The 21,559-nt window shown below is 42.3% G+C and overlaps 1 protein-coding gene across 1 annotated transcript in view; it reads right to left on the bottom strand.

Moving 5' to 3' along the window:
- Positions 1-19,899, bottom strand: part of Rab3-GAP (Rab3 GTPase activating protein) — an 88,829-nt gene extending 68,930 nt beyond the window's left edge. The window contains exons 1-4 of the mRNA XM_080284552.1: positions 19,764-19,899; positions 5,884-6,105; positions 5,434-5,515; positions 693-816 (exon numbers count right to left, since the gene is read on the bottom strand). Of these exons, the coding sequence (XP_080140678.1) occupies positions 693-816; positions 5,434-5,515; positions 5,884-6,105; positions 19,764-19,896 (561 nt within the window). The 5' untranslated portion in view covers positions 19,897-19,899. The remainder of the gene's footprint in view (positions 1-692; positions 817-5,433; positions 5,516-5,883; positions 6,106-19,763) is intronic.
- Between the last annotated feature and the right edge of the window lie 1,660 nt (positions 19,900-21,559).

Here is a 21,559-nt window from a genome sequence, read left to right as displayed (position 1 = left end):
GGCAAACTTCTGTTCATAGTGTAGCAAAAAACCAACAGCATCTTAATGTGGGTACAAGGTTATTCCATACAAGTTTACCTATTCTGTTAGGGTACAATGGCTCCAAGTTAACTGCACGTGGTTTATCAACACCTCATAACGGCTGTGTTGTGTGAGTTTATGTAAGCATGTGTGAAAGACCTGAGATGTGTCACCACCACCACCACCGCCACCACCACCACCACTACTACTACTACTACTACTACTAATAATAATATTACTATTACTACTGTACTACTAATACTACATTTCATAGTAACAGGCTTATTGAATACTAGTCTATTAGCAGTAATATTGATACCAGCATGTCAATAAGACAGCATATAGGGAACTGTGAAAAGCTTTTGCTATGTCATACATTCGGTCCTATGAACAATATTATCTGTCTTAAATCATGTATATGACCATGGGGGAAAAAAAAAAATGGTATCGCAAAGGATACTGATGAAAACATACAATGAAGACTGCTACCACTTACTTGCTGTGTTAGCTCCTTAACTACTAGCCTCACACAGCAATTTTCAGGAGTCAACAGCATTAATTATTTGCACCAATAAAGGGTTAGTTTAGATTAACTGACATATGAACTATTCCAGATATAAGCTTTAGTGCTTTCTGTTTTGTATAAACAATGACAACTCATGCAGGCTTACTTCTGTGTACATGGCAACATATCCTGAAGTGAAGCCAACAATGACACAGGTCCAGTCTGGTCCCCCAGTGCTGCTCTTACTTTGAGAAATAAGAGGCAGGCATAACAATGCACTGATTTCATCCCTGTCAGAAGCAGAAATTTGAGTACAAGTAATTAATCAAACTGAAACTGAAATACAAACACATGTATTGTATGTGATGCATAAATACAATAACTGGATATTTTAAAGCAGAGATACAGAAAAAAAGGTGTTTTCCTATATTTCACAGCATATATGACACTGCACTGAGTAAGATGCACCCTGATTTTGGAAGAGTAAGTATGAGGAAAACGGTGATAGGTAATGGTGACCATCACCCACTTACTTGATGTAGGGCTGCGTACTTCTTTCTTCACCTTCATCATTCTTTTTCTGCGTCTGCCCTCCTCTCTTCCTATTTCTCCCATATTTTCTCTCACTTTTTATTCCTCTTCTTTCCTTTTTAGGTGGCTTTACACTGAGTGATAGGCCTCATGGTTTCTTGTAAGACAGGAAATGATTTACGTCACAAGGTGGTAACCATATAACCAACCCATCCATGTTCCTTATGTATCAGCAAGTGGGCTGGTGGAGGGTTAGTGCCCCTCACTGAAAACATCTAACTCAAAGACAATCAGCCACCCTGTACAGGATTATATTTACTGTGTATGGCTATAAACAGATGGATAGAAGTCTAAAAAGTTTTTTACTCTTAACCAATAATACTACAACCTCAACACAGTCACATGCACACAAATGCATATTCACCTTTCAATATCTCCATTCAGTACTATTCATCAGTCAACAGTTTCATTATTAACAAATCTAAGAACTAAAACAGTGAAAATATGTATCACAGTCATACATTTAACCCCTACACCGCGGGCTTGTTTACCAATGACTTGCGTGTGCCGCGGGGTTATTTGGGCTCCGACAGACTCTCAAAAAATATTTGCCAAAAATCAGTTATTAGTCCTAGAATAATAAAATTACATATGCTTATGGCACATACCTTCAGCTTTCTCCTGGAATGATTGTTGAGCCTTTGTCAGTTACCGTAGGACTTGTGGAGACCTCTGAAGTAGGGTAACGAAGTCTCCACTTTACACTTCCCGACAACCCGTAATATGATTACCACAGCCAGATACAAACACTATAAACACTATTCTACAATTTTCAAGTAGTTTGGGATCCATACTAAAAAAAAAAACACTGTGAAAGCAATGGAAATTACGAGCGCGTCTGATCGTCGCATTGGCACTAGTTCGCTCTTAGTAGTCTGTCATTTATTATTCATAAAACCCCTCACACTTTATATTTCTATTACTATATAACACTTATATATATCTACAGTCTTTATTCATAAGTTTCCTTCAGAAGTATTAGTTTATTGTCACTGTAGGGATTCAATTTCTTTCAGTAAAATACGTAGCATTCACTTTCTCGTCCTGTATACTGGCATTGAGAGTGAATGTCACTTTCATCTTCACTCTCATAACTCATAGCATTCAGACATGCTAGAGTGAAACTTTCACTTTCATTACTCCTAGGGTATATACTCGTATTCTTATAATACTACTCATTTACATTTCTATTTACGTTCTCTATTTTATTTACGTTATTTACATTTCTATTTTATTTACACTGTGTTGTGCACTGTCACTTGAAATAACTTATAAAACTATTTTCCATTGTTCACGTATATTTACATTCATTACCGGTACTTTCACTTGCTGTTTACACATTATTTACACATTATTTACAATTCCACTTGCACTGTTTTACTCAACAGAAAGATCGTAGTCACTCTTTTATCAATTGTCAGCCCTTTACCTCTTTCCACACGAGGTTTAGTAGGGGGTAAAGGTCACAGGGCCATTTGCATGGGGGTGAAAAAAGGCCTTGAAGTCAGCAAGAAGAAACATACGTACTCTCGCTTCGGAAGTTGAGAGTAACCTGATAACGGAGGGCCAGCTGGAGGCCTGCTAAGGGGTTATTCAGAGTTACCAATATTACTTCTTGAAACAGCTAAGTCTAGCACTGATATGATTGGCAGGAAATCTAGACAATACATTATAAATTTGGTAGTTCCAGGTGAATGTAAATATCACTTAGGCTTCTCCCTTCCCTCCTTACATGTATATTTATTTCGAAAATAGATTAGAGGCCTACTTGGGAGATATATATTCAGAGCTACCAATGTTAGATCTTGAAACATCTTTGTTTAGCACTGATATGATTGGCAGGAAATCTAGACAATACATTATAAATTAGGTAGTTCCAGGTGAATGTAAATATCACTTAGGCTTCTCCCTTCCCTCCTTACATGTATATTTATTACGAAAATAGATTATAGGGCATATTTCAAGGGGAAAAAAACAGCGAAAATTAGCGAACGAGTGCACGTGAGGTGTTGTCAGGTGATAATTAGCCAATTCCAGGTGTTTGGCACTCTCACTTACCTTATTTCTTTCTTGTATATATTATTTGGTATAAGAATAGGACATAGGGCTTATTTCAATGGATGAAATCAGTGAAAAATTCCAGGGAAGATTTACTTAGTGTAGCACGGCCGGGCAGGCGAGAGGATAGGGTAATGGAGGGGGGGTAGGGAGGGGAGTCAAGAATGGGGAGAAATGGCTAAATTGTCAACAATGGATGGGAGTACAGATGAGATTAGGAGTGCTGACTAGTGTTGGACATTGGCAGTACTGATAGATGATACAAGCCCCCACTTGGAAGCCCGGGTGAATTCAAAATAACACAGAATCACAAAAGCGACGCCCCGCGGTATGATCCCTTGCTCCCAAGCGTCACGAAAGTGACGCCCCGCAGTTAAGGGGTTAAACACTACAAATTATATACATGTCTGTCCTTCTGCTTCTTTAATGAATTTGAATGAGGGGGGTTTCTATATACAGCTTCACCTGTTTGTATCTCTAATACTGTTCATCAGTATAAGATACAAATGTGATAATGTGTAACACAGTCATTCATAGGCACACCGGAAATTGCATCAGTTCATCCTTCTTCTCTCCTGAGCTTGACCCAGCTGGGTTGGTCCCCAAGTCACTTGACTGCATGTAAAGTATGAGCAAAATTCATGCATGGAGAATATCTGTCTACCTACCTATCTATTGGCAGATGCCCTAATACCATAAAGGGTGGTCACACACAAATTACCTCTATGTCACCCTGTCCCCTGTCATTTCACTGCTCTGCTCCCAGCTCACACCACTCTCTCTTATATACCTCTCCACTCCATTCATCCATCTCATCCTTGGCCTTCCCCTCCCTCTCCCCCACCTCCACCTCACTAACAGACACTTTCCTTGTTAGTCTCATCTCCATCCTCTCTCCACATGGCCAAACCACCTCAGTGTGTTTCTCCTAAAGCTTCCTATCACATCCACATCCATAGCACAATGCTCCTTCACTTCCTCATTTGTCAGTCTGTCTCTCCATGTGGCTCAACATGCTCCTCTAAAATAACTTATTTCCACTGCTCTCAGTCTTGACTTCTGTCCCTCCAACAAGGTCCAAGCTTCACTTCCAAATGTTAGAGTTGTTATCATAATACTGCCATGTAGTAACTTTTTCACTTCCATGCTCACTTCCCTGTTTCTTATCACTGCTTTCAAAGAACCAGCAACCTTTCTTCCTTGTTGTACCTTTTCAAGCACTTCACCCTCCAAACTTCCATCCTTACTCATCACACTACCCAAGTATTTAAACGCACTCACATTTTCCATTTCTTCCTCATCCAACCTCACTGTACATTCACTGACTTCACTTCTCTCGAAGACCATAATTTACTCTTCCCTACATTCACCCTTAGATTCTGTTTCTTACACACCCTCCCAAACTCATACACCAAGCTTTGCAGCTCCCCTGCATCTTCACTTAACAACACAGTATCATCTGCAAAAAAAAAGCACAGGAAGTTTCCAAACACTGCCCCCTCTCGTTAGGACCGCTCCAACATCCATTGCCCTACCTTGTACCTCTTTTATAACCCCATCCATTTAAAGATTGAACAACCATGGAGACATGACACATCCCTGCTTCAATCCAACCTTCGAACAGAAAAATTAACTCAGTTCTCTATTCACAGGCACTGCAGCCTTAGCACCCTCATACTTACTCTTCACGGCATTCAACTACTTCCCATCTACTCCATATATTCTTAATACTTTCCACAAGCCTTGTCTATCCACCTTATCATATGCTCTCTCCAAAACCTTGGTGCTTTGACTAATTCTGTGGTGTCCTATGTTCAAGCTACTGTACTGTATTGTATTGTAGAGTGTGAGGCCCGTCAATGCTCATGTTCAAGCGCTCAATTGTGATTGTTAAACTACCCCTGTGCTATACTGTGTACTGTACTGTTTACGAGTGCGAACCCCCCAGTGCTGTTTCTCCCCATCGATGCCAACACTTTGTAAGAATATACAATCGTACACTATGTACAGTACTGTATTACTGTATCATTACTGTTTTGTTTTTATATGCTTAGTTTTCATCTTTTACTCATGGTAAAGTTTTTAGGATGGAGGGTCAAGACACATAGAATCGGCTTAAAGCCGAATGTTGCATCGGATTTGGAATATCCAGCGTTTTGCTTTAACTCGAGTAGAGCTTGGCTGAATTACTCTGGATATTTGTGAATTTACTATACTTATAATTCAAACATAATGCAAAGAATTACTACATTACTTACCCAGCACCAAATCCCACTGTTCCTCTCCAAGTATTTACTAATGACATCTTTTCTTCATCTTGAGCACTACTTTCCCATCGACCTGCAAAACAAGATCATGAGAGCTCAAATACTGGCAAAATTCTTGCAGTATGCATAGTAATTAATCTCCAAGATCAGAAACTTTTACATTTGTGAAAGTGCTTGATAATACAGTATCTCTCAAGAAAATTAAAGTCTGGAATCTCTGAGGTGTTCTGAATTATCTTAATTAATGAAAAAAAGGGTACCGTACATACAGTACTAAAATCATAACTATACTTCTACTATTTTGCACAAAATTTTACGCTATTTTTGAAAGAACCATAGTACAACACTGTACTTTAATTTACTGCATTTCTTCCAACAAACAAATGTCTAAAGTCACATAACATTTTATTCTAACACTTAACATGGTATTTAAAGACTTACATGATAAAAATGCCAGTCTGTTTTTATAAGCCATAGCCATGAGGTCACAAGTAGGAGAAACTGCAATAGTGCATTCAGAAAGCCATGTAGTCTCAGCCTGGGAGGAAGGGGTTGGTGATGGAGAAGGTCGAGGTTGACCTCCACCTTTGCCCTGCCTGGCTTGTTCCTTCCCCCCAGGATCATCATCATCCCATTTACCCCAGTCATCTGACCAGTCTGCTTCTGTAATAATAGCATGGCTATTAATTGTAGTCTTGTATTGGTATTCTGTTTCTATACAACATATAGGGCTGACCCATGTTTGCATGAAATACAAACTTTCAAAATGAATGAATGAAAAATGGAAATCTAAAGAAGATGGATCAACTGTATAAACTTCCTGTCCTTGGCAAATGATGCAAAAATTTTTGTAAGCAGCAAAACACTAGAAAAGTCACTGTCTGCATCATGTAAATGATAGGTGGCTACTTAAGTTTCCTGACTTTATTTTCCTAAATTGCTACACATACCGGTACCCTTAGGCATTACATGCATTTATATACGACACTCTTGAGTACTTTCCCTTCATGAGACAGTCCTCTGCTGCACATAAGATCAAGGGTGGACCTTTGTGCATTATCCCCACTGCACTCATACACTTTCTTGATTCCAGGTGGTCTAGTGAAATAGGCTATGGCATTCCAACCTGATGTGGTCCATACCAGCCTAGTTCAGAGAATGGTTGGGGTTTGCTGCTCTTATACAGTATTACTGGTATGGGGCAAACAACTGGTTACTTTCATCTTAAATGTCAAGACTGAGTAGCCTAGTCCTGAACCCTTATACTCCAAATATGACAATACTGCTTGGACAACGGATAGACAATCGTTATAGTATGTGTACTGTATAAACTGTATTACCTGCCCATAAATCAACTTGAAGTTTACTTCTTTTACCTTGTAGTTAAAAGGCATAAATTGCTATGGTATGACATAAAACAGCTACAGAACACATATCCATAACAAACACATAATGGGAAAACAATGGTACCACACCTGTACCAGTATCAATCTATGTCTGGTCCATTGCACTCCTTAAAGGAAGTGTGTTATCCAGAATTAATACATCCTCATGCTGGCCAGTACAAATGAGGAAAGGTTGTCTGTTGGATATTATTCTTGTTTCAGCCCATAACTGATAAGGTTATTTTACAGGTACTGTAGTTGGATTTTGCCTGTGCAAACACCTTTTCTTCTATGACACTTCCATCAGAAATCAACAATAATGGAAATGTAACATTAATTAATCCACCCAGCTGAGAGACAGAACAAAAGTCACATTGTCTACTCCAGGCAACCATCAGCTGAGATGCTGCATGGCAACTCAGTTTCACTACAGCCTCTGCAAGTAACAGGTGCTCTCCCACTCCTGCTAGTTTTTTTCTTTCTTTTATTTTTCAGGAATGTGTGGCCAATAACTATGATGAAGTTGGGATTTGTAATGGTTAGAACTGAATTGCTTGGGGTCTAGGTCAGGTTAAATAACATCAGGGTGAGTTAATGGTTACAATGGCTTGTATTTCATGTATTTCACTGTAGGAGGCCATATCTCACAAACTGGTCATACTGAAGGAATAAGGTAAAAACTGGATGAATCACATGGTAATCCCTAAGGAGACACAGGGAAAATGGGTATTGTGCAGTGTTTGAATGCCTAGAAGTTTAAACATGGTACCTCATCAGGACTTATTAAAGAGGAAATTATAAGGACAAAAGACAAAGTACAGGAAGACAAGAGGTGACAGGGTAGAAAGGGACAGCAACCACCACCACCACCACCACCACCACCAGCTGTGAATTTGGATCAGACTTGCCTGTGGTGAGACTACTGATCTGGTATGTACTTGCCATGGCTGATTCATGGGGTAAAAGGCATGGTGGTATCTGGACTGGTACAATATAAAAGTCAAATGTTGCAAATGCAAGCCCCCAAGGTCTAATTCCCCTGACCCTAAAGAGAATAATAACACTGCTCATTCTTCTTATCCCTATCCCTGTACAGGCACTCCCCCACTTATGAACAGCTGACTAACAAATTTTTGCCCTTAAGAATTTATACTTTCAGTAAAATATTCAATGATTAACATGGAATTACATGAAATATTCAACATTTTCTTATAAAACAGGATTTGTGTTAATGATTTTACCCAACTGCAGGCTAATGTAAGTGTTCTAAGCACATTTAAAAGGCCTGGTAGCTTTGGCTAGGGTATGTTGTTCGGTTGGTTATGTGTGTTAAATGCATTTTCAACTTAGGAAAAAATCAACTTACGAGCAGTTTCTCAGAATGTAACCCATTTGTAAGTGGGGGAGGACCTGTAGTACATGTGACATCAATAAAGGAGAGGAGGACTCTTTGGAGTGTGAAATCTGCTCAGTTTGGACTCATGCTGATCAGTTATGTTCTGGACTACTATACAATGTTTTCCAGATGATTAATGCCCATAATGATTCAGAAGTTACATATGTCTGCACATCATGTAGTCTGAATAGACCTGATAGGTCTAAGACCTCTGATCATCCCCACAACCAGCTCTTCGAAACAGTCAAAGCTCTAAGCAATGCTGTGGCAAAGTTGTCAAATGAAGTCAGTGACTTAAATAAAAGCAGTCCAACAGCCCATCCCTACTCCTCCCATCCCAAACCAACCCACCTCAAGCCCCCTCAAGATCAGGAAAATGTTACATGAAGAGGCAATGGAAATTAAAGGGCAAGAGAAATGAGTTGACTCTGTAGCCATAAGAGGACTTGGATCTGGCCATGGTGAGGTTGAGTACAACTTTAAACCAGCTGCAGAATTTCTTCTTCAGAAAAATGCTGCCCTACAACAAATCATTCCAATCAAGCAGAACCTTGTTTGTGCCCAAATTACTGATGTGTCTCTCAGGTATGAACAACTGGACCACTCCAAAAACCTCAGGAACTCCAGATACTATCAGGTGGACATTACTTGTGATTTCAGCTACAAGCTGAGAGAGAGACTCAATGAGTCCGTAACTCCAGTCAGGCAGCTAAGCAGCCAGACCATACCACCAATCCAAATCAAGAGGCCAGTGCTGCCCCACATAAAAGTACAGTACTCTGTATAGTACCTCCGGCCTTTCACCAGACTCTCCTTCTAACCTAACAGTGGACTCTCAAACAAATCCAAAGCCTATGAAAAACTAAAGCCAACCCCATCACAGGTACGGTCGTGGTCATAAATAATCACCTATACTCCGGTATCCCGTCCCTCAGGCTGGCTCCTTTATGCGCGGCAAGTCACAGTGGAGTAAGAGGGGCTGAGAGGGAGGGGCCAGAGAGAGAAGGGGAGGTGGGTGGGGGAAGGAGAGATGGTGCGGGGGATGGGTTGAGGGAGGGGAGGAGGGGGAGGGAGAATGAAATGCAAAGTAGTGGTCACATTATTTGACTATTTTCATTCTTTCAGGTCATGATACAAAGGAGTTATTGTATGGTAGATAGTGCTGCATTACGCCTTGTATCGCGGCATTAGAGAACAACCATTAGAGTGGTGATATCAAGGGCTAGCTCGTGAGAAATATACTGACGTGACAGTTCACACATTAGTGCGGAGCCAGATATTTGTGTATATCCGTGTATTCTGACTTTGGACACAGAATGGAATCTAGATGGCTTTGACTTTCATAATGTTTGTGTAAGAAATGTCCTCTGCCCTTACATGGAATTAATTCTGGAACTAAATATCACATGCAACCTTTGACATAGCTGTGTCCACAGTAAATATGATCATCCTCTCGGTGTACACTCCCTCAATACAGTCACCATCATGTCAGCTATTTTATGGCATCTCTATATGAAAAGGCTATTTTAAATAACTGTGCACAAAAGGTAAATAAATCTGATGTTTGTGCACATGAGTGAATATAATAACGATACCTCTCATAATCTGTTGCTTGGACTCCAAGTCGGTATGGGTCTGAATGACCGTCCAACAACCCCAACAACCTCTCATCACCTCTGAATGATATTATCCTCCGACAACAATCAGCTACTTACAGATTGATCGACAAGTCAATGGTGTGTTGTGCTGGAAACTTCTGGCTCTGCACCAATGTTTGATCTGTCATGTCAGTATATTTTTCTCATGAGTCAGCCAATGATATCACCACTCTAATGCTTGTTATCTGACGCCGCTATACAAGGTGTAATGCAGCATTATCTACCAAATATTAACTCCTTTATATCATGCCCTGAATGAATGAAAACAGACAAACAATGTGACCACCACTTCACATTTCATTCTCCTTCCCCTACCTACCTTCCCTCCCCTCCCTCACCACATCCCGGCACCATCACTCGTCCCTCCACTCACCTCCCCTTCTCTCTCTGGCCCCTCCCTCTCAGCTCCTCTTACCCCACTGCGGCTTGCCACGCATAAAGGAGCCAGCCTGAGGCACAGGGTACTGGAATATGTGATTATTCATGACCACGACTGTACAATCTACTTTTAGTTCTTTACTGTCTGGTCCTGTAAATTTAAACTATTTAACAAATAAGTTGTATTATGTTCAAAGATTCTGTTATGATAAGGATACTGATATCTTTTCTATTAAGGAATCTTGGCTGCAGGCCCCTACCTCTAAATGTACAATTATTATTAACGAGTACACTTTTCAGGAATGATTGTGTTTCTACTAATCCTAAGTTCAGAGCCTATACATAAGTTCATGATCAGATTAAAGCATATCCATATCTCGAACAAGGTTATCTCCCTAATACGCTTTTGTTACACCTTCCTAACTTAAATCTGAGTGTTCTAACAGTTTACTGCCTTCCATCCATTACCTAGGAGGAAAATTACAAACTCACTGACTACATCCTCGAGATAGGTGTAGGTAAAGAAATGCTGATAATTGGTGACTTCAAAATTACCACTACTGCCTGGAATGATGAAATAATGGATCTCCATATCTCTGATAGTGATGCTCTGTTCCCAGACATGTTTCTAACTCTTGGCCTCCAGCAGTGGGTTACAGAACCACCTTTCGTAAAATCTGGAAACATTCTAGACTTAGTATTGACCACAGACAACAACCACATTATAGATATCTCAACTTACCCACATTTTCCCCATTGTGGACACTGTCTCATCAAATTTTCTTACCTTTTCCAGAAAGACCCTAAATGTCATAGTACACATAAACCCCAGTCTAGTGACTGGAGTAGAGGCAACTACAGTACACTGTCACTGGGGAAAACCTAGCTACTTATGACTGGGACTATGAATTCAGACGCCTAACAGTTGATAAAATTAACGAGTCATTGACATCTATTCTAAGAAACCTGTCTCAAATGCACATTCCTCCAAAGAGACCGCATAACTCTACACCTCCATGGCACAAGCTAATCCCAAACAACCTACAATAGAAGATGTAGCAGAACTTGGAAAAGATAAAAACAAGAAAGACAACTCTATGGCCATCATCCTTCTCAACATGCTCTAGTTCATACTTTTGTCTAATGAGATAAATGATGAGCTATGAACTCTGGTTATACAGTACACCCTTGATTTCACGAACTAATTGGTACCAAACCCTTGACGTTAAAGCTGCGAGTCTGTTAATCCTGAACACCATGCTGTTCTGTAATTTCCCAGGCATCGTGGCTTTTACCAAACAAAAGTAGTTCAATACAGAGGGTTATTCAGCCAAACAGTCAAACACACTAACATACTGCTAAGTCTTAATGACTCTATCTCTCAATAAATGCTCTATTTATGGCTCTCCTCATGATGCTGGTCATCCAGAGGATGTGAAAGAGCGCAAGGGTGTGTCAAACGTGTGTGCATAAGTGTGTGTGTGTGTGTGTGTGTGTGTGTGTGTGTGTGTGTGTGTGTGTGTGTGTGTGTGTGTGTGTGTGTGTGTGTGTGTAAGGACACCACGCAGGTTGGTGTTTCCCGTGTGTCTATTCTTTTACCAAACGAAAACTTGCTAAATGAAGGTAGGTGGGGCACTCACCATCCACTCACTCAACATAGTGCTGCTCTGGGTGTCTGCCCTTTCCTCCCTTCCTTCCTTCCACTTCTGTCTTTATTTCCTTCATTCTTTCCTCTTCCTTCTGCCCACAGGTGACTTTACACTCTCTCTTCTGTCCTCCCATCAGTTTTTCCTCTTCCTTCTGCCTATGGGTGACTCTACACTGAGTGACAAGCCAAATGGTATCCTGTACACCAGGAAACCATTTACAATGCTGGGTGGTAACCATATACCCAAATTATGGCACCCCAATTGGATTGAGCCTGTGTAGGTTTAATCCATGGGGTGGTTCGGGTATACTGCTCACATAATGCCACTCAGGGATGAGTGAGGCTGGTCACTCTCATCTTAAATGTCAGGACCAACTCGCCTCGCCCAGGGCTCCTACGCTCCTCATGGGACAGGATAGGATTGGATGATGGATGGATGGATGAAAATAACATTTGGCGGGTGGTCATTAAATCCACAATTCATTAAAAGAGGGTTGTGTACACTGAGAGTTTACTGTACTGTAATTACCCAGGCTAAATACAAGCAAAGCCTTACTAAGTGCCACAACTATAAACCCAAACTTTTCCATTCATACAAAAGAAACAGGAAGGCTGACAGACCTAAAGTTGGCCCATCAAAGCCCAATAACACCCTCGCTGATGACATCCTTACAATGGCCAACATATTTGCTGATTCATTTTCATCTGTTTTAGTCCCTGAACCCGCCACAAATTCTTCTCAGCACCAGACTTGTATCAACATTATATCTTCCATTCACTTCAGCAATACTGACATTGTGAACAACCTTAAAATACTGAAAACTGACAGCACTGCAGGTCGTGACGGCCTAAATCCTCGACTCCTGAAGGAATGTGCATCTGAAATAGCACACCCATACACAATTCTCTTCAAGAAGTCTATGTCCACTGGGACTGTACCTGGATCCTGGAAAGTGGCAAATGTCATCCCTATACACCCACACCCCGATAACCAGCAGCGCTGTGTACTAATGAGAGTGTTTGGTCAGCGAGTATGTCCGATATCAAAGCAATTTTCCTCACAAGATACTGAAGAAAAGCCAGAGATGCATTCCAGACCCAAACCCAAATGCTCACATACCTTACTCAATGAATAGTGACTGATACAGAAACACCATAGGTAATATTATTATCCTCATAAACAATACTACTGCTAAAAAATGGCACATCAAACGTCACATGCAGGAGGGTAGGCTGGTGGAATGTGCAATGTTCAACACCACTTCAGGGCAATTAAACAGCCAGGCAGGCTGCTGGCAGTGTGCTGAGCTGGGGTGGTGGGATTGGGGAGACAAGTGGGAGTGGGGGAGGGTGGGGGGATAGGAAAGGAGGCAAGAATGCCAAACATCCCTACTACACCCCCCCCCCCGTCTCACTCACTCACTCAATCACTCTTTCACTCACTCACTCTCACTCACTCACTCTCTCACCACCATCACTCACTCACCATTCTCACTCACTCACTCACTCACTCACCACTCTCTCACTCACACACACACACACACACACACACACACACACACACACGGGAGACAAGCGAGAGTGGGGGAGGATGGAGAGGCAGACAACCAGGGGTGGGGAAAGACATGGGGACAGGGAGAGTGATACATGCCTGACAGTGCTAAGTGTGGTGGGGGATGGAGGAGGGGCGGGAGGGGGAAGGAGAGGGGGGGATGGAGGGAGGAAGGGAGGACCAGGAAAGCCTCGTTTCAAACCTAGGGAAAGGTGAAGTGTCATACTGGACAGGCAGAGTGTTGGACTAACGAGGCGGCAGACATCCAAACTGTTTGGACTGTGGGAATGTTCCCCTATTTCTTGTGTTCGGTCTTGCCAGTTATTAATGTGTTAGATAACGGGGTATGGGTATATATAAGAAAAGGATCCAGGACAGACCCATTAACCCCTACGCGCCGGTCGACGTGTATAACCATCACGATTTTGGGTGTGGAGCAACGCCGGTTGACATGTATAGCCGCAAGTGTCTTCCCGCCACCCTTTGAACTTTAACTTATCCTTACTCATTGATGGGATCACCTAGAGACATGGGGATACTTTCATTTGAAATAGGAAAAGTTGTTGAGTCTTATGTATCTTTAATTTTTTCTCTAGCTGTTATAGTTTGGCAGATATTAGGGTTACAGGTAAGGGTATTTTTTTTTTCCATCACAAATATCCCCCGTAGGGAGAAGCATGCGACATCACAAAACCCCTGGTGTGTAGGAGTTAAACTACCTACTGATTAATCCGAACCCAATTCCCTGCAAAACAACGGAGCGTATAATCTGAAAAACCTTGAATGCCTTCCTAGAGATCAAGCACCTGTCTGCTGATACCAGTTTGGATTCCGATGCAACCGGACTGTGACTGAGGCATTCAGTAGGAGGTGGGTGGATGTGGGATGTTTGAAGGAAGTCTGGTACAGGGGTGGATCAGCCAGAAAGACTGCTGGGAAGGACTGCTATCACAAGCTGTTTTGGCAGGGGGGGGGGGGGACAAACAGATATGGAGGTGGGGGTGTGTTGGCCGCAGAGAAGTGGGTGGAATATGTTATGAATGTTATGAGAGTAAGTGATAAGATATTAATAATGAAAATTTTGTTCGGTGGAATGATGCTTGCAATTATTTCAGCATATGCTACACAGGCATATGCCGATAATCAATCAAGCCCCAGGATTCTGGGGGCTTGAATGATGAGTGAATGGAAACGTGCCCCATTGGACTGCGCAAATTTGGGCTGTCTGGACATTGCTACTCCTCTCACTGCCCTAAGGTGGGAAAGGAGGTCTGGATGATGATGATGATGATGATCCACAAGCAGGCTTGGATGAAGTAGAGAAGGATGGATTTTGGGGTGAGTTAATGTGTGTTGCAAGTGGTACGGGGATGATGAGATAGTGGTTTCAGGAGGGGACTTAAATGGTCATGTAGGTGAAGCAGCTCAAGGATATGAAAGAGTACATGGGGGATGTGCATATGGTACAAGAAATGAAGAAGGGGAAAGGATACTTGAGTTTGGGGAGGCAATGAACATGATTGTGTGCAACACACATTTTAGGAAGAGAGAGAGTAGGTTGATTACATAAGAGTCTGCAGGAAATAGCAGTCAGACAGATTATTTCCTGGTCAGGAGGACTGATACGAGTCTAGTGAGGGATGCTAAAGTTATAGGAAGTGAGGAGTTTTTGAAGCAGCACAAATTATTGATATGTGACATAGTACTTAAAGAGTGAGTGATAAAAATAAGGACTTATGTACTGAGGAGAAAAATATGGAAGCTGGAAAACCAAGCAGTAAGAGATGCTTTCAACAGCAAGATGAGGAGAGTGGTGGCTGAGCAGGAAGCCACTGACAGAGGCGTTAATGGACAGTACAGAGCCATCAAGAACAATCTCTTGAGAGTTACTGATGCAGTATGCACCTGGACAAAAGGCCCACCAAGACATAAAGTTACTTGGTGGTGAGATGAGGGTGTGGAAGCTGCAGTTAAGGAGAAAAGAAGGCTTTTCCAGGTATGGAAGAAGGGTGGTAACAAAGAGGAATACTTGGCTGCCAAGCGTAGAACAAGAAGAGAGGTAAACAGGGTGAAGTCTGAGTCACAGAGACTTTTTCTTGATAACCTAAATCATGTGGAAAGGAAGAATATGATATTTAAGGTGACAAATCTGGTAACGAGTGAGCATATTAGAGGTGAGCAGTGTGTGAAGAATGATGAAGCAAGGGTAGTGGTGAACAGTTGGGATATTAAGGACGCATGGAGAAAGCATTATAACCAGTTGTTGAATGAGGAGTTTGACAGGGATGGGGAAAGTTTGGAGCCAGAAGATCCAGTGATTGGTCCTTGGCCTTTGATTGACGCTGCTACTGTGAGTGAGACAATAGGCTGGATATGGGTGGGGAAGGCAGCAGGTGTGACTGCAGAAATGTTGAAGGCCTTAGGAGATATAGGAGTGAGGTTAGTCACTGATGTGATAAATATGATTATATATGAGTGTGTTGTTCCACAAGAATGGCTGAAGAGTGTAATTCTAAATGTGTACAAGGGGAAGGGTGATGCCCTAGGAAGAAGAAATTATAGAAGTACAAAGCATTCAGATCAGATAATGAAGTTAATGGAGAGAGTTCTCGAAGGTATGATTAGAGAAAGAGTGAATATTGATGAGATGCAGTTTGAGTTTATGCCAGACAGGGGGACCACTGATGCCATATTCATTGTTTGACAGCTTCAGGAAAAATATGAAGGAAAGAATAGGGAACTGTACTTTGTTTTTGATGATTTGGAGAAGGCCTTTGACAGAGTCCATAGAGAGGTGATGAAATGGGCAATGAGAAAGCTTGGGATCGAGGAGTGGCTGGTTAGGGTGGTTATGGCCATGTATGTCGATGCCTGCATACAGGTAAGAGTGAACAGAGATTTGAGTGATGAGTTTTCAGTGAATGTTGGTGTGCACCAGGGGTCAGTTTTGAGTCCCTTGTTGTTTATCATGGTACTTGAAGCCATCTCACATGACCTCAGAAATGGACTCCCGTGGGAGATGTTGTATGCTGATGATTTGGTGTTGAGTGCAGAGAATGAAAGGGAGGCAAAGGAAAGATTTAGAATTGGAGAGATGGTATGGGGCACAAGGGATTATGAGGAAATGCAGATAAAACAAAAGAGATGATATCTAGGGTTCGTGGCAGTACTGTCAAAGAAGAGGGAGAGTGGCCATGTGCAGTCTGCCACATGGGCATGGGAAGTAATTCCATCTTATGCAGTGTTTGTGATTAGTGGGTGCATAAGAGATGAAATGGTATTAGAGGTAGACTAAGAGATAATGCTGATTTTATGTATGCGGTGTGTTGATGAGAGCAGGTGGAAGTTGTCAGGTGTGAAAGGACTGAACTTGCTGGTGAGTCTCCTGAGTGTGTGGAAGAGTTTTGTTATTTAGGAGACATGTTATGTAATGGAAGTGGGGCTGGAGCTAGCCCTGTGGCATGGGTGAGGAGTGGTTGGAAGAAGTTCAGGGAGCTGTTGCCTCTCCAGACATTGAGAGGGTTCTCCCTATGTGATATGGGATCTTTGTATGCAGCATGTGTTACGGTAGTGCAACTTGGACAATAAAGGATGAGGATATTTGTAGGCTCAAACGTACAGAAATGACAATGATTAGGTGGAAGTGCAATGCGCCCCTGAGTGCAAATCCTGGGGGGGGCTAGGTTTACGATAAAAGAGTTAAGAGATAGGATGGGACTAGAGTGTATTGGTGTTGTGATGAGGAGATGTAGACTGAGATGATTTGGACATGTAGAGAGGATGAGGGATGATAACTGGGTGCAGAAAGTAGGAAGTGTTAAAATTAGGGGTGGGGTTGTGAGGGGTAGATCAAAAAAAGACCTGGGGCGAGATCATTGTGACCTCAGGTTTAACGGACCGAACTGGGAGGCTGCCAGAGATCGAGCAGCATGGACAGCCGCCAATAGGTGACCAAGGCTGATGTATGTAATCATGTTAGAGCCTTCAAAAACAGAAACAAAATGGAATGAACTGACACCTAAAAATGCAATCAAAAATACTAACAGAATCCCATGAAGAGCTAAGGTAAAGAAAAAAAAAAAAAGCAAAATAAGGTGGTTCCATATCTCCCTAACAATTACCGATCACATAAAAAAAATATATATATACCGGTATATGGTGGTTGATGGTGGTGACCATAATGCACTCACTTGATGCTGTGCTGCCTACTTCTTCCTTTACAGTATATACCATCATCATTCATTTTCTGTGTCTGCCCTCCTCTCTTCTTATTTTTCCCATGTTTCCTGTCACTTTTCATTACTCTTCTTTCTTTTTCAGGTGGTTTTACATTAAGTGACAAACTTAAAGGCTTCCTGTATGCCAATGCTGGTTGGTAACCATATAAGTAACATACCCATACATGCTCCCTGCATGTAAACAAATGGGTTGACGGAGGGTTAGTGCCCCTCCCTATAAAACAACTAACTCAAAGTCAAATGGCCACCTTTACAGGATAATGGTGTCTTGCTACTGACAGTGAGATAAACAGAAAAAATATGCAGCAGACCCTCATTTTACCTGACCTCATTAGATCAGTGTTGTATGCACGGAGTGACTTATGTTGAAAGTTACCATTCTGTTCAGTGCACAAGTGCCGAAGGCCCTTTTCACTGCTGTGCTGAAAGTATCTGCATGTTATCTCAAGTACAGTACTGTGCCATTTATCAACAACATTTTATATAATACCCGGTACATGTGTCAGGGAGACAGTTGGATGTCTTATCGACCTATAGATAAATAAAGGTTGACATACAGTTAATATAAATAAATATATTAATGTATTGCCGAGAAGCGGGATTTGGTAGTTTGGTAGTCCAGAAGTTTCTCGCTGTTCCCCAATGTTTCTCGCTGCTCCCGAATGTTTCTCGTACAGTAGTTCCATTACGAGTCAGAGTTGCCAGCTAGCCTGCTATTGTGAACATAGTTATTTTGTAAGTTGTACATTAATTTTTATGCTCTTTTTATCCATACAGTAATGTTCTATTTATGTGATTGCTTGTTAAATTACATAACTTAAGTTTGTGTGCTAAATAATTACAGTGTTATGCTGTGTAAGAAAACTCTGGCATATTTTGGATGTCTCCAAGTTGGTAACTGTTGTAACCATTGCCCCCTTCGGGAATGCACGAAAAACGTGGAAAAAAGTAGATCAATATAGAACATTGCAAGCTTATATAAGGATGGGGAAGAGACCAGAGCAGTTTCAGTCAGTTTTCATTTCAGTTTGATTGTAGTGCAGTGTCAATGAAGTTAGTGAAGTGTTGTTGTAAAGCATTAAGTGTGATTACAGTTAGCCAAGTTTATATAGCTCCAGTGCTTGTGAAAACAGTGATGTTGGAAACATTAAATGTAATTACTTGGAAAATAAAGACAGTGAACTTAAGAGGCCACTGTTTATTTACGACGCCTGAGCTGATCTTGTGTGCTGTACACAGAAAGGCTGTCCATAAGAAGAACAACTCACTGGGCAACGTCCCTCCTATACTGAACTACTGTTGTTGGAGCCTGTGGCAGTGTAGGACGGAGGGCCGTAACAGAGTGTTACAGGCAGATTGTGAAATAAGTCATTTCATGAATGAAGGTTAGTTTAGTTTAGGTTTATTTAGGTTAAGTTGATCTAGGATAAGGTAAGGTTAGGTGAGGTTAAATTAATTTAGGCTAAATAGAAAAGGGAATGGTAACTTCCAGCATGTCACTTTGTACATAAACACCGAATACCTGTATCAGATTTAATGGATATTAAGAAGGCCACTGAACTTGTCAGCTATTACAATGTCCATTAAATGGGATGCAATAGGTCACAATCCATGTTTCCTACTTTTTTTTACTCCAACCTGGCCTGAAATTGCCCTCTCCTATTGTGACTGCTGAGTTGTAATAAGATAAAAGTAATACTGTACTAGTCATAAACAAGTGCTATGACACAGTTGCAAAATAAACTGTAAAAGGATGAAATTATGGGCCAAGATGGTGTAAAATGGGCAGAATTTTCATTCTGAGTAAGGTACTAGAATATGCTACTCATTTATTTTTAAACATGTGCCTGAAATCCCACCTCAAGGGAGGGGGACCACTGACATTATCGGATCAGGCTTCCCCCCTTACAAGGAAGGTCTACTAAACATTCATTATCTACAAAGTCAAGTACAAGCTGAAATGAGAAAGTTACCATCTCTAAGTGTACCATAATACTGTATCATTTTACAGGTCTACAATGAAGATTTGGATTTTTGTGGCATGTGCTAGTAACAGGAAATGTGACCTGTAAGTTCTGTAGAATCTGGCCCAGTTAGAGGTGACGCCTGTGGTCCAGTATTAACTAGGTGAGGACACAGCCACTGCACCACTTCTGAAGTGCCGCTAACAGCTGCTACTTGCTCCAGCACACATGACATTTTCAATTCTGAAAGGAGCATAAACCATCAATAGATTAGATATTTATTTAAAAGAATCTTTGACTAATCAAATACTTCGGTTCTATGACCGTTTCAACCCCTAACAAAATACATTATTTTCTGTTCTCCAGTGGACAGATCTTCCAATGACAAGAATTTTGAGTACCAGTTACTTCAATCAGAGGCGCACCCGGGGGGGGGGCCCCCAGGCCCAGGCACCCCCCTTAGCTCTCTGGGTCCTTTAAAATTTTATATATATTTATTTCGGTAACAGCAAAACATGAAAAATTGGCAAGTACAAACAAACAGTAACACATAAGCCAGCAGCTCTCTCCCTCTAAACCTGCATATGGCCTCCCAGTAATTATCGGATTACCTGACTTCACCTCATTACGGGCCCCCCCCCCTTAGAAAATTCGTGGGTGCGCCCCTGACTTCAGTTAACCCTTTAACCGCGGGTGTCATTCCAGAATGACATTGACAAAACTGGACCAAACCGCGGGTGTCATTCTGGAATGATCGTGAATATTTTGAACACCGCGCATTTTTCCTGTCTCACGCAAGAGTAGCTGTCAAGTTCTTTCACGCCAGCCATCCCACACCTCCCTCCTCCAACCCCGAGGGGGCCCCCCCCACCCCTGCCCTGACCCGCATCAGTCAGTATCTGTCCAGCTCTGTGCGTGAGAATGGCGCTCCGTCCCGACTCATCGTCGCTCGCTTCCTCCTCGAAAGTGATTAGTGCTAGTGTTCCCTCTACCTCTACACCGGTGAAGGAACTGCCGACGGTGAGGCAGAAGGGGTTGAGCACTCCTGAAATTAGAACTGAGCTGGACAAAACAGTAAGTACTACTCTTGATTGTGGCAGTGAAAGTGACACACTCACAGCAAGCAGTGACGATTTGGCAGTGATTGGTGGTGAACCATTTTCCATTGATAGTGACAGTGATGAAAGTGATCGTGTTGTTTCCCCCCCACCACCTCCAACTTACTCTGGGAAAGGGAAGGCTCCTATGGGCAAATCTGGTATTGCACGTGGGAAGGGAGTGAAGCGCAGGCTTACGTCTCCCACACCAGGCCCTGGTAAGCATTTCCCATCAATTTCCTGTTCCCCTAGCCCTATTGCCCTCACATCATCATCATCATCTACCGTGCCCTCTCCTCAGTCTACATCATCTGAGGAGTACGAATTCCCAAAGCCTGCAAAGTGAGGGAAGGCAGGCTGTGCAGGCTGTGCAGGCAGGCCTAGAACAAAGGGGATGCGTGGCAGTTGGAAGGCAAAGCTGGGCGATAAGCGAGGTGATAAGCGGGGTAGAAAGGGTCAAGTTTCACCATGCACCAGGTCAGAAACCCCCCCGCCTGCCCCCCGCTCAGCTCCCTCACCCTCGCCACCCCCCACTCACCGCCCCTGCACTCACCCCCCTCCCCGTTGCCTCCTGCCTCACCCCCCTCCCGCTCTCCTCCTGCCTCACCCATTGCCTCCACCTCAGCTCCTTCTCACGGGGAAACGAGTGCAATGCAACCTGCCACTGCCACTGAACCACGCACAGGGAAAGTGGATGCATTTGTTTGGTCTGATGGTGCAGATTTTCAGCCACACAATCCGCCATTTGATATGACAAATGCTGGAATACAGCCTGCCTTTCCATGCAACGCAGGAGATGAC

Source organism: Coenobita brevimanus, chromosome 101 (assembly GCF_032717465.1).
Source record: "Coenobita brevimanus isolate Jiangsu-jjx chromosome 101, ASM3271746v2, whole genome shotgun sequence".
Classification (NCBI taxonomy): domain Eukaryota; kingdom Metazoa; phylum Arthropoda; class Malacostraca; order Decapoda; family Coenobitidae; genus Coenobita; species Coenobita brevimanus.
The sequence above is the reverse complement of the archived record's forward strand: the minus strand, read 5'-3'. Positions and strand labels throughout refer to the sequence as shown.